This window comes from Lygodium microphyllum, chromosome 2, assembly GCF_053477565.2.
Source record: "Lygodium microphyllum isolate KBCC chromosome 2, Lygodium_microphyllum_v1.1.10, whole genome shotgun sequence".
NCBI lineage: Eukaryota > Viridiplantae > Streptophyta > Polypodiopsida > Schizaeales > Lygodiaceae > Lygodium > Lygodium microphyllum.
In genome coordinates, this window is record NC_141136.1 from 39,424,177 (window position 1) to 39,437,504 (window position 13,328).

The 13,328-nt window shown below is 42.5% G+C and overlaps 1 protein-coding gene across 1 annotated transcript in view; it reads left to right on the top strand.

Moving 5' to 3' along the window:
* The window catches only part of LOC148039642 (uncharacterized), a 37,292-nt gene extending 24,269 nt beyond the window's left edge, over positions 1-13,023 (top strand). Inside the window, exons 2-3 of the mRNA XM_087692239.1 lie at positions 12,134-12,186; positions 12,329-13,023. Coding sequence (XP_087548365.1) covers positions 12,134-12,186; positions 12,329-12,581 — 306 coding nt within the window. The 3' untranslated portion in view covers positions 12,582-13,023. The remainder of the gene's footprint in view (positions 1-12,133; positions 12,187-12,328) is intronic.
* Positions 13,024-13,328: the final 305 nt, after the last annotated feature.

Genomic DNA, 13,328 nt, shown 5'->3' on the forward strand with positions numbered 1-13,328 from the left:
GCCTTACTTCGGTGTATTTCCAAAGAAGTCCTACCGGCAGGACAGCTTCAGACGTATGGTCGAAGTTGCAATTGATGTACGAGGCTCCTTCCACCATGAGGGCTGTTACTCTCTATGGCGAGCTCCAACAATGGAAGTTTGAAACCAAAGATACGATCCAATCATTCCTACTTCGAGTTACCCAAATCTAGGACTAGCTTCGCACTATGCAATCTGCCCTATTAGAGGCACATCTTGTTGGTAAGGTACTCTACAGGCTTTCTCATCAGGAGTTTGATGGAGTGGTAAATGCTTTACGGACGCAAACATCTACGACTCCTGTCAGTTTTCTTCATATGTCCTCGATGTTGCTTGAGCATGAGGTGACTTTGCGACTATAGGGGCAGATTTTGTCACATTATGGAGGTTTAGGTGAGGCTCTTGCAGCTTCAGAGAGGGGTTCGAAGATGAAGAAGTCGAAGGCCCAGTGTTACCATTGTGGTAAGAAGGGCGACTTGCGGAAAAACTGCAAAGAGTCAGTGGCATCCAGGAAGAAAATGAGCAGAAGGCGAAGTGGGGTGCGGACTCCTCCAACGAGTCATCATTTCTCTCAGATTTTGACTCAGATCCTTCGGCCAAAGCGAAGTCCAAGGCGCGGAAGGGATCCTCTTCTTCGAGTTGTGGGAAGGGCTTGGTGTCCCCTTCCTCAGGTGCTTTCTAGTGGCGGTGATGAGGTCATTCCTCATGACTCTCCAGTGCCAGAGAGGGAGTGTGAGAGGGTGGTGAGATGGGGTAACCATGCCTCATCTATATTTCTATACAAATGCACAGGATCAAGAGAGGGATATCCCTGATGCATCGATTAAAGTTTGGCAGGTTCAAATCTTGGAGTTGGGATTGACATCCAGGTTCGTGATGGGCTGGTTCTTACAGAGAGCAGGTGGCTTTTGTCTGGAGCTCACATGAGGGGACACTTTGACGGAGACGGCCACGGGAGGGGATGTCACAAGATGACAGACCAGTGAGACAGTAGGGTTTGCGGGGAGGAACATGGAGTGAACTCGGAAAACATGGAGAAAAGAAGAGAAGAGAGAAAAAACTCTAATGAATGGAATGATGAAGATCTGAAGCATAGAGTGAATGTGATATAGGGGAACAAGGGTGCTATAGCACAAGGAAGATGATGAAGACAGCCACTAACCACAAACTGCAATGTTCTCCTGAAGGGGTGTAAGGGTAGTGGAGAGGTTGGAGAGAAGAGGTGACGAACTGAATGAATTAGCCGTACGGAATGAATAAGAGAGTGGCCTATAAATAGGCATGGTTAATCTAGGATGGCGCCCCTTTTTTGGGCTATAAACCCTAAACGCAAAATGCAGAAACACAAAAACGTAAACTGTAGGTGAAGGGTTTCTCAACACCCCCTCTTAGGCCCAAAAAGGGGAATAAGAGAAGAGAGGTGGAGATGCAATGATACATGCTAAAGAATACTCATGCAGCAGGTGCCACTTGGACAGTGTTCCTTGTGGAGAAGTTGTTTGCTTGCCCAAGTGCCCTAGTACGAAGATGATGAAAACATGCAATGCATAGAAGGAATGTCATACTTTGTGTGGTGTCGAGAACCACAAGGATATGCCCGTACTCGATCTCAAGAGATGGCTCCATACTGACCAAGGAACAATGAAGATCCACTCTGTAATCTGAGAATACCACTTGAAAGGAAACCTTTGAAGATAGTCAGGAGATTGAATGAGTTGTAGAGCCCGAAACTCAAACTCGGGAGAGAAGCCACTAGCTCCATGACTCTAGTCTGGAAGGAATACGAAGGCCTAGCCATCAAGTGGCTGTTGAAGACCCAAGGGCTTCGATGTAGGCAGATTTTCTATTGAGAAACCCTTCACCCTTCACTCACAATTTGCGTTTTTGCATTTAGGGTTTGCAACCCCAAAAAGGGGCGCCATCCTAGACTGGTTGTGCCTATTTATAGGTCATCCTCTCATTCATTCCTCATGGTTGATTCATTTAGTCCATCACCTCTTCTCTCCAGCCTCTCCACTACCGTCACACCCCTTTAGGAGGACATTGGGGTTCGTGGTTTGTGGCTGTCCTCATCATCTCCCTTGTGCTACGGCACCCTTGTTCCCTTGTATCACATTCGCTCCATGATTTAGAACTTATCATTCCATTCATCAGAGTTTCTAATCTGTTTTCTTCTCTTCATGTTTGTCGAGTTCACTCTGTGTTTCTCTTTGCAAACCCTACTGTCTCACTTGTACGTCATCTTTTGACATGGTATCGGAGCTGGATCTGCTCAAACAATGGCAAAGATCCTCCACTCCAGTGACGGCAAAGATGAGTGGCAGGTTCGGCATCCACGTCTCTTCTTCTTCCACTACATCAATATCTCGTTTTTGCAGATTTCAGGTGTTTTTAGCTTGCTGTCGACATCGCAGTCTTAGTTATCCCTTGCTGTCATATACAGTTTGGTGCCTAATTCCAACCTTCTACCCGCAGTTTGCAATTGTTTACAACAGAGCAATTGTTGCTGATCAATCTCCATTGAGAAAGTAATCTCGTTTTTGCAAATTTCAGGTATTTCAGCTTGCTGCCCACACCTCGGACGTGGAGGATATCGTGGTCCAAGCTGGCCATTGCTGTCTATAACAATCTGGTGCATGTTTCCAGCCTACCACATACTGTTCAGAGCTGATTTCAGCATATTGATTGCTACTGTCGGTTTTTCTTGCGTTTTTAGTATTTCTCTCTCCTGCAGCTTGCTTTTTTAATCTTTCTCTCTCCTTACATGAGTTTTTAGTCTTTCTCTCTTGTGTGCCATTGTCTACATCAGATTGAACCTTCCTTGGCTGCGTTTTTTTGCAAAGATCCTCCTCATCAGAGAAGACAAAGACCGGTGCCGGGTTTGGCATCAACATTTGATTTCTCTATCATTTCTGCTGTGCATTGGGAGATATTCTTTTTCTCCCTCCCACCCTTCCTTCTTCAATTTGCCATGCCGGTACCATGGCGTCTCCACCAACAAATTGCCAGTCTACTGGGTGTTCCTACAGCGGCAAGAATGGTCATTCCACCGATGATTGTTGACATCGACCTTTGTTCCTTAACCCCCTAGAGTATATGTGTTTGCCACTAGGCATTCCTTGTGCCACCTCTTCTTTTTGGGCCACAAAGATCGTTCTGCATCGGCTATCGGAGTATTATGTTCAAGGCAATAAGCCACACCCAACGTGCTCTAAGTCCTTTTTCGAGCACACGGAGGCTCTAAGACCTTTTGTGGCGATAAACCCTCTTGGACACCACCCCACTATGTGGAGGTTTCCCCTTCCCACTTCTGGGTACAATGGCTTCCAAACCTAGATCTTCTCCATAGTCCACTCTCGTGAGAGCCCGTGACCCATCCTTGGCTCATCCCGAGCCTCCTCCTTCCCCACCCTCTTCCACTCAGGTTTGAGAGGCCACTTCTGGGTGCTTTTTGGCTTCTTCTTATGAGCCCCAGATACCTTCTTCGGCACGATCGGTGCACTTCCTTCATCATTAAATGCTTCGTAGTTCGTGAGCCATGAGTGGTTGGATTGCCTTTCTCTCTCAGACTGGGATTCAGATGGATATTTTCTTACTTCGCCCTTAGAGGGGGCTTCTAGTTCTTCTTCGATTTCAGAGGGTGACTCCTATTTCTACTCCTTCAGATCCAGAGAGGGATCCTATGTGCCATGAAGTTCTTCATACACGACCACATTTCACTTTCGAGGACTGGCTCTCCTTTGAGCAGTCATTTCCTCAACTCATGTCCAAGATCTAGAGGATCTATCTAGATCCGGGCCCTTGGGACTTTAGTAATGACTTGGTGACTAGGCCTTCGTATTCCTTCTAGCATGGAGTCACGGAGCTAGTGGCTTCTCTCCCGAGGTTGAATTTCAGGTTCTACAGCTCATCCAGTCTCTTGGCTATCTTCAAAGGTCTCCTTTCAGGTGGTATTCTGAGATTACAAGGTGGATCTTCTTTGTCCTTTGGTCAGCATGGAGCCACCTCCTGAGATTGAGTACAGGCATATTCTTATGGTTCTTAGCACCGCACAAAGTCCAACATTCCTCCTATGCATTGCATGTTTTCATCATCTTTGTACTAGGGCGCTTGGGCAAGTGAACAATTTTTCCACAAGGGACATTGTCCAAGTGGTACTTGTTGCATGAGCATTCTTCTGCATGTAGCATTGCATCTCCACCTCACTTCTCTTGTTTCCCTTTTTGGGCCTAAGAGGGGGTGTTGAGAAAACCTTTACCCTTCACCCGCAATTTGCGTTTTTGCGTTTTTGTATTTTACGTTTAGGGTTTGCAGCTGTACCGGAAGTGGATGGGGGAAACCTCCACAGAGTGGGGTGGTCTCTAGGAAGGCTTATCACCTTGGAAGGTCTTACAGCCTCTGTGTGCTCGAAAGGACTTAGTGCGCATCGAATGTGGCTTATTGGCTCAAGCATAATACTCTGATAGCCGATGTAGAACGATCTCTGTGGCCCAGAAAGGAGAGGTGGCACAATGAGTGCTTGGTGGAAGACGCATATACTCTGGAGGGATGGGGAGCAAAGGTCGAAGTCGGCAGTCTTCGGTGGGATGACCGTTCGTGCTGCAGTAGTAGCACCTAGTAGAAGGACAATCTGTGGTGGAGATACCATGATACCGGTGTGGCAAACTCGAGAAGGAAGGGTGGGAGGGAGAAAAAGAATATCTCTCAGTGCATAGTAGAAATGATAGAGAAATCAAATGTTGATGCCGCACCCGCCACCGGTCTTTGTCTTCTCTTAGGAGGAGGATTTTTGTGGGAAAACACAACCAATGAAGGCTGATTTGATGTAATCGACAGTGCAGGAGAGAGAAATACTAAGAATGCAAGTTGTAGGAGAGAGAAAGACTAAAAACGCAGGAAAAACCAGTAGTGGCAATTAGTATGCTGAAATCAGCTCCAAACAGTGTGTGGTAGGCTGGAAACATACACTAGACTGTTATAGACAGCAATGGCCAGCTTGGACCACTATGTCCTCCGTGTCTGGGGTGTGGGCAGCAAGCTGAAATGCCTGAAATCTGCAAAAACGAGATTACTTTTTGAATGGAGAGTGATCAGTAACAGTTGCTTGGCTGTGAACAGCTGCAAACTGCAGGTGGAAGGTTGCAAACAGGCGCCAAACTGTAGATGACAGCAAGGGACAGCTGAGACTGTGATATCCTCCGCGAAAGAGGTGTGGGTAGCAAGCTGAAAACACCTGAAACCTGCAAAAACGAGATTTTGATGCAATGGAAGAAGAAGAGAAGCGAATGCCGAACCCGCCATCGGTCTTTGCCTTCATTGGAGTGGAGGATCTTTGTCGCTGTTTGAGCAGATCTAGCTCTGATATCATGTCACAAGATAATGGACTAGCGAGATAGTAGGGTTTGTGGGGAGGAACATGGAGTGAACTCGACAAACATGGAGAAGAGAAGAGAAGAGAGAAGAAACTTTGATGAATGGAATGATGAAGATCTGAAGCATAGAGTGAATGTGATACAAGGGAACAAGGGTGCCATAGCACAAGGAAGATGATGAAGACAACCACGAATCACAAACTGCAATGTCCTCTTGAAGGGGTGTGAGGGTAGTGGAGAGGTTGGAGAGAAGAGGTGACGGATTGAATGAATCAACCGTAAGGAATGAATGAAAGAGTGGCCTATAAATAGGCACAATCAGTCTAGGATGGCGCCCCTTTTTGGGGCTGCAAACTACGGGTGAAGGGTTTCTCAACAGGGGAATTCATGGTCATTTATGCGATGCGGCATTGGTGACAGGATGGTCACATGTGCTACATCAGTGGCATTCTTGATAGACATTGAGAGTTGCTATGATATTCTCTATCTTCAGGAGTTGGTACGATCGACATCGACATCAGGTTCTCTCCAAAGCACCTTGATGGCTTGATCACCCATTGCTTGGGTATCCATGGTTCTACTTGGTGGTTCTATGTTATATGGTTTCTGATTCATTCTCATTGTACCATTGTATTGTATCAGATCACTCATGATCTGAGAGAGGGTGTTAGCAGGGTATGTCAACTCATGTGTGAGTTTGAGCATGTATTATGGCTGGGCACTTTATGTAGTTATTTGGGCATTTTTAGTGAGTAGCATTTTATGCTAGTGATATTTATTGCTGCTAGTTGGCTAGAATTAAATGCTGGCCGACTTGACATATTTTATGGCATTATTCATACCTATATATATTTTGGGCTTCTCCTCCTCGATTAGTTCAATTCACCACCTGGAGGTTCCATGGAGAGAGGAGTTGGAGCTGGTGCCCACACAGCTAGTGACTCACTATTGTATGCGATAGTCTCGTGTCTGATATATGGATTTCATTTCCCGAGCATACATTTGAGTTCTCATCTGTATTGTGTTCTTTCTTTTCCTTTCTCTTTTGTCTTGTGTTTTAGTAGTTTATTACAATTTATGTTTACGCTTCCATTACTGCTCCACTTCTGATAAATTGATGCATATGCAAGGCCAACTTGGAAGTGTCAATCCAATGCTTTTTGTATAGTAAGACATGCATGCAATGATGGAGCAACTAGGTTACTTTGGTGGTGGCACTAGTTTCCATGCTATGGTGAGTCAAGGACCGCATACAGGGATGCATGGTATAACTCCTTATGGTATGCAACAACCAATGCATGGTGTACAAGGCCCAATGTATCCAGGTATGGCTGGTAATATGCATAACCCCATGTATAACAATGTTGGCATGATATTGGGTGGGTCACAAAGTTGCAAGTTTGGCAATGTATATATGTAGCCCATCGTGTTTGGGACTCATAGCATTAGTGCTGATAATGCAAATGCTTCGTATAGTGTTGGTCATGAGGAAAGATGCAGCTAGTAATGCATGCAATGTGTGGGAAAATGTATCTTGGTATGGCTGACAACATGGAAATTTCCATACATAGTCACATTGCAATGGTCCAAGGTATGCAAACATGAATGTTTCCTTATGCATTTGGTGCTCCTAGCATGTCAAGTGTACATGAGGGGTGAGTCAATTGGATGCGAGGTTTCATGCCGATTAAGATAGAATTGCAGTAATGTAAAAGTTACAAGGATCTGTGCGTTTCAAAGAGACAAAGATCTAAAACTTAGTAGAGGTTTTGAGGCAAGTAAAGTTAGAGATAAAGTATCCATGTGCTTCTTGGTGAAGTTTCAGCATTGTTTCACCAATGAAAGAATACAACTAGATGGAGGAGGGTGACTCGGCAGATTATCCTCAGTGATGCACTTTGCCTTGATGTGTTTAAGTTGGAGCCAACTTTGGATTGGGCTCTTTTAGGTTCAGCAAAGCATAGAAGGTTTAGAGTATTGCCTAATGCTCAATGGGAAGGTTGCACCTCCACTCCCCTAATGATGGATAGCTTAATTATGTAGTGGATCTTGGATGTACTTGGTTTGCATCTAGGGTACTGTATGCTGATAGTATTTTTGCCATTAGGATCACTATTTAGTATATACGTCATTGCAAATGATATGCATATGGTATGGTTTGCACCTAGACTCTGAAACTATACATTTGCAAGGTTGCTAGCATGTATGGAATCCATGGAATGTACATTGGGATGTCATGTACACTTACAAGGCATGTATGGGATACATGGATAGTATGTAGCGTACATTTACAGGTGATACAAGAGAAGCACAATTGCATAAGTTACATGTGGTTTGCAGTTGATGTATGCCTTATATGAGTATCATGTAGTACACCATTGTGATGAGGCATTGGTTATGCTTAATTTATGCATTACAATGTCTTTGTGGTTAGAACAACGTTGGGTTTTGGCATGTGATGGATTCCTTATGCTTGGACAGTAGTTATGATTCATGTACGTGGATCGTAGCTAGTTTAAGTGACTAGAACTTCAGACATGTAGAAGGTATGAGCTTGATTGTGCAATAGGTGAACATGTTGTTTGACTACGAGGCTAGTATGCATTTTCAGTAGTTGGGACCCGTGCCAATAAGAGAAGGCATCGTACATTGAAATCAATACTTGAAATCCTTGGAATCGATAGGCATTTAAGGTACCAAGCCATCCATTGTGAATTGGGGCAACATTTGACCAGTTGATGGTTTCAATTGTGCAAGTCGTGAGTGAAAATAAAGGGAAAATTGGTTCAAATTACTTGCTCATTGTTATTACAGCAAGGGGCTTTTGGAGTAGCAAAGAAGATTGTGGAATCTCAACTTGTATTCAATCCCTTAGCAATTAAAGTCAAAGAAATACTGAAAGGGGCGCCAATTTTAGGGCCAATAGGGTGTCCAATGTCCAAGATTATTAAGGTAAATTATGCATTTCAATTTATATTTGATTGTTGATTACTGTAATTAAGTGCTTAATCACAAAATTACCGCCCTCTCCAAGAAGGAACATTGGTGAGGTTTATCACAGGGACGTGAAATTTTGAGATGCTTTAATCTTGCTAATAACATTTGATTAAGTTATTAATCAAATATGTAAGCATGTGATGTACATTGCAGTTATTTCATGGTAACAAGCCAAGGACCCCAAGGATGTAGTGGTTGTCAAAGACAAAAGTTGTGATAAGTTAGGCCAATTGGGTTTTGGTGGTTAATTGGTGTTAGTTTTGACCCTAGGATAGTTGTTTTGCCAATAAATGTCAATGGTGATATTAGGGACTAGCATTAATTAATTAATGCTAGTCTAAGGGTCAATAGAGGTTGGGGGCCACTCTAGGTTGCAAATGGCCTAGCCAGTTTAATTATGGATGGGCACATTTAATTTTGGGTAGGGTCAAGAGGATTGAATTTAATTTTCAGAATTAGTTAATTTTGGAAATTAATATAATGGTTGGATAATGCTAGAAAATGGATTTAGAAGGCTGCCACTTGCAAAAATGTCTATGCAAAAGTGAAAACGTTTTTTGGAGGTTGGGGAGATGGATTCAGTTCATTCAATTTGAGAGAGAGAGAGAGAGAGAGAGAGAGAGAGAGAGAAGGCTACTGGTCTGATTTTCCTGCAGTGGGTGTCCTCCTAGAGGCTGGAATAGCAGCAATCAACCCATTTGATGTTGTGATGGTAGTTTTGGAGTTTACAGGAGCTGGTGACAGCAGTTGATGGCTAGCGATAGCAATTTTTGGCATCTCTGGCAGTAGGCGATAGCTCCTTGGGCAGTTTTTGACAGGTAGTAGCCAATTTTAAGGGTTTCTCCATGAAGAATTCTTGAATTTTCTCTCCTTTGGCATTCTCTCACCTTCCTTAGCTTTTGCTTAGTCATTCTCAATATTTCTTAGCCATCTGGAGTAGATCTCAGCCATATTTGGTGGACAGTAGGAGGATTTCTGCTGCAAACTGTGTAAAAATTAGGGTTAAGCAGTCACCACATCATACACATTGAAATCATCACTTGAAATTCGTGGAATTGACAATGATTTTAGATGCCAAGTCATCCATTGTGAAATGGGGCAGTATTTGGTCAGCTGGTGGTTCCGATTAATCGTATAAGTTCTAGGTGAAAATCAAGGGGAAATGGGCCCGAATTGCTTGTTGTTTGTTATTACAGCAAGGGGCTTTTGGAGCAGCAGAGGAGATTGTGGAATCTCAACTTGTACTCAATTCCTTAGCAATAAGTTAAAGGAATACTAGAAGGGGTGCCAGTTTTGGGGCCAACAAGGTATCGAATGTCCAAGATTATTACGGTAAATTGTGTATTTCAATTTATGCTGATTACTGATTGTTGTAATTAAGTGCTTAATCAAGAAATTACCACCCTCTCCAAGAAGAAAGGTTGGTGAGGTTTGTCATGGGGACGCGAAATTTTGAGATGCTTTAATCTTGCCGATAAGTTTTGATTAAGTTATTATCTCAAGTTGTACTCAATCCCTTAGCGATTAAAGTTAAAGATATGCCGAAAAAGGCGCTAGTTTGGGGCCAGTAGGGTGTTCAATGTCCAAGATTATTAATGTAAATCGTGCATTTCAATTTATATTTGATTGTTGATTGCTGTAATTAAGTTCTTAATCAGGGAATTACCACCCTCTCTAAGAAGAAGGCTGGTTTCAGTTTGTTACTACTCCAATCCCTCGTTTAGTGGAGAATCTCCTCATTGGTTTTACAATGGATCAAGTAGCGCTTTCAAATCTACTCAATTCTAGAGTGCAATCTTTTCTCATCAAGAGTTTGTAGGACTTTTTCCTTGTGCATGTGCCAAGCAGGAAAAGCTTTGAATGTATATGGCCTATCAAGTGAACTATTCTCAGCTTATGCTGATAAGCTTAAGTAACCACTCACTTGACTTTGTTAGCAAGTTTGGAGAATAGGCTAGATGCCATTTGATTGGAAGATTGTATTTCTTCAATTGTTACTGAAGGTTCCCTCCCCTCGGGCTTTGTAGAATGGAGACCCCTTTTTGTTATTGGATCTTTGTATAAAATCTTCTCCAAGATCATTGCTAATAGGCTTCAGAAAAATTTTCCATAGTTGATTCACCCATGGCAATGTGGTGTTAGTAAGGGATGGAATATTGTGCATAATGTTTTGAATGTTGAATTGGGGATAGATTAGCTAAAGCTTTTGGTCAGGAAGTTGTTATGGTTCAGCTGAATATTGTAAAAGCTTTTGATCATGTCAATTGGTCCTTTTTTCAACAATTAATGTCTTCCATGGGTTTTTCCCTTGAATGACTTCTCTTATTGATACAATCAGCTCTGATGAGTTGCAAATATAGTGCTAAATGGGGGGGCAACTAAAGAGATTGCTCACACTCAGTCCTTAATAAGGGATGCCCAGGTAGTCTTGGTTTTACTAGAATCCAAGCCTCTTGGTGGCATGTCTTGAATTTGACCAAGCAGTCAAAATGCCATAGTCTTTCTTCTTTCACACTTGATTGTTTCTTGGCAAGAGATTCTTTGCTTACACTACTTAGCATCCACCTGACTCTAGAAAGGAGGTTAACTCATTGCAAGCTGAGATTGTGGCCACATCCAAGTTGCTTGACTAGACAAATAAGCACATGGAGTGTGATGAGTTTAATTGGATGGCATGAATGGGTTTGAGGACTATACAAGATGTCATTCCTAGTCAGTCTCAGGCGTATTCTTTCTGTTATAACTGCCAATACTTTCGGGTTCCTTAGGTTTACAGGCTGATTCGGACCAACCTGGAGGAATGGCTTTGGAGCCAGTTCGATTTATCTGCATTTCAGCCTTCATCCCCATGGTTGGAGTGGGCTTTTGTGCACCCAGATTATTTCCTGAAACGATCAGCCAATCAGGTTTATCATAAGATGGTTGATGACTGAGAAAGCAAATAAACTGCGGTCTTCTTGGGATGGCAAAGCTAAGTGGCACGATTTGTTGCTTCAACTGGAGAGAGAGAGGTGTATGTGCTTGAAGAGACACAGGTTTTTTGTGTGTGTGTGTGTGTGCGTGTGTGTAGTGGGCAGTATGTTTTATGTATGTGTGCAGAACCTTGAAAATTGTATGGTTTGGAATTCTTGATGCTGCTTTGTCATTGGCTAGTTAAAAGTTGGTAGTTACTACAGCCTTTGTGACCCTTGAATATAACACTGGTGGAGGTAAATGGATTTCCTCTGAACTTCTGTATTAAGAGAAGGTTTTTTGGTGAGATAAAACTTGCCTCAGATTGGAATTTGAATGGCCAGCTATCCAGCTTAGTACATGATGTTTTAGAGTAGCTATAACTACAGATGACAACAAAGGATGTCGAGAACTCAGAATGCCAAGTGTGTGATGTGGCACTAACAATCACATTGCCAGACCCTTGACATCTTCAAAAGCCTCAGATGTTCAGGAAGTATAAACTTGCAGTGAGTGGGGACCAGAGAGATAATTCATAAAAGCTTTTTAAATGTCCAAATGCTCTCTCAACTTTCTGTATCTTGTTGTACAAAGTGGTTAACTTGTTCAGTCAAAATCGTCAATCTGCAAGTTGATTTTCATGTGCTGTTTTACAGACTTATTGTTACAATATAATGTAAATTGCACATTGCCTTATCTTTAAACTACCAAGTAAGATTGTGTCATATCTCACACAGTTGTTATGGAGTCTATATCTAATGGTTATATTTTACAACCCCTTAATTTTTTTCTAGGAATTCCTGTCTTTCACGGATTCCAGCAGCCTTATATTGGGACTTTTCTGCAAGTATGAAATCTTCTCTCTCACGAATTTCATGTTCAAAATGATTATATTTGTTACATGCATGTTCACCTGTGTAGCCAGGGTGGTTGTCTGCATGTCCAGATTGATCTATGTCTTAATTGTTTGTCCCTTGTTTTGTGTCCAGATTATTGAATTATCTGAGTGATCATGTGAAAGGAGGAGATGGTATGAGTTTAGCAGATGTATATCATATATCTGAATTGGGCATGCCTGTGGAAAATTACATATCACGTGCCATTGAGGAAGCTAATTCAAGAGAGTCCAATGCTGAAGACATGGATCCCGAAATTGGCTCTCTTTCATGGTCAAGCACTTTGGCATGGTTAAATGATGAAAGAGGCAGAGCAGAAACTGCACTTTCTGGATGGGATTGCTAATGCATGGCTCCAACTGCTGTGGAGAGGAACTGGGTTTTTGGCATAAGATCAGGATTCACTGCTTGAGGCTAATACCTAGATTTTCTATTTGTAGGGTAATACTGAGAATGGACGATGATCCTTTCGTGGCCATTTCTGTGGAACCACTGGTTACTCATAAATTGGGTAGTAAGTCAGTCCTTTCTTGGCCATTTTGGCATACATTTTCAGTACTTGTACATATTCATCTGCAGTGAGTAATTGATAGCATATACTGGTTTTGATCCACCACTGAGAAACAAGGATATCCTGTTTACATGAGAATGGTGATGCATGATGTTTGGGTTAGACATATGTATGCTACTCTATAAAGCACTTACATGTCTATAGTGTATCTGCTCAGCTTTTTAAGTATATGCCAATTCTTTGGAGTCACGTTTAGCCAATTAAATGCATCCCACTTTCAACTCCCACACACCATTGATTTGCTCATTGTTGCTCGTTCTTAGTCCTTGGATCCTTCCTATTGTGAGTGTATATCGGCGACTTGCTTAAGCCTATAACTCATGTGGTCATTATCATTATTGAGTTGCTTTACCTCTCTTCCAACATCTCTCGAGCCCACCACACTTCCACCACTGCCTGGGCAAGATTGGATTGAAGAGGTAAACATGATTTTTTGAATATAGATTCATGCATTCATGTGCTTGGTTATATTCAGGTTTGTGTTCTATAACGTTGCATTCATGCGCTTGGTTATATTCAGGT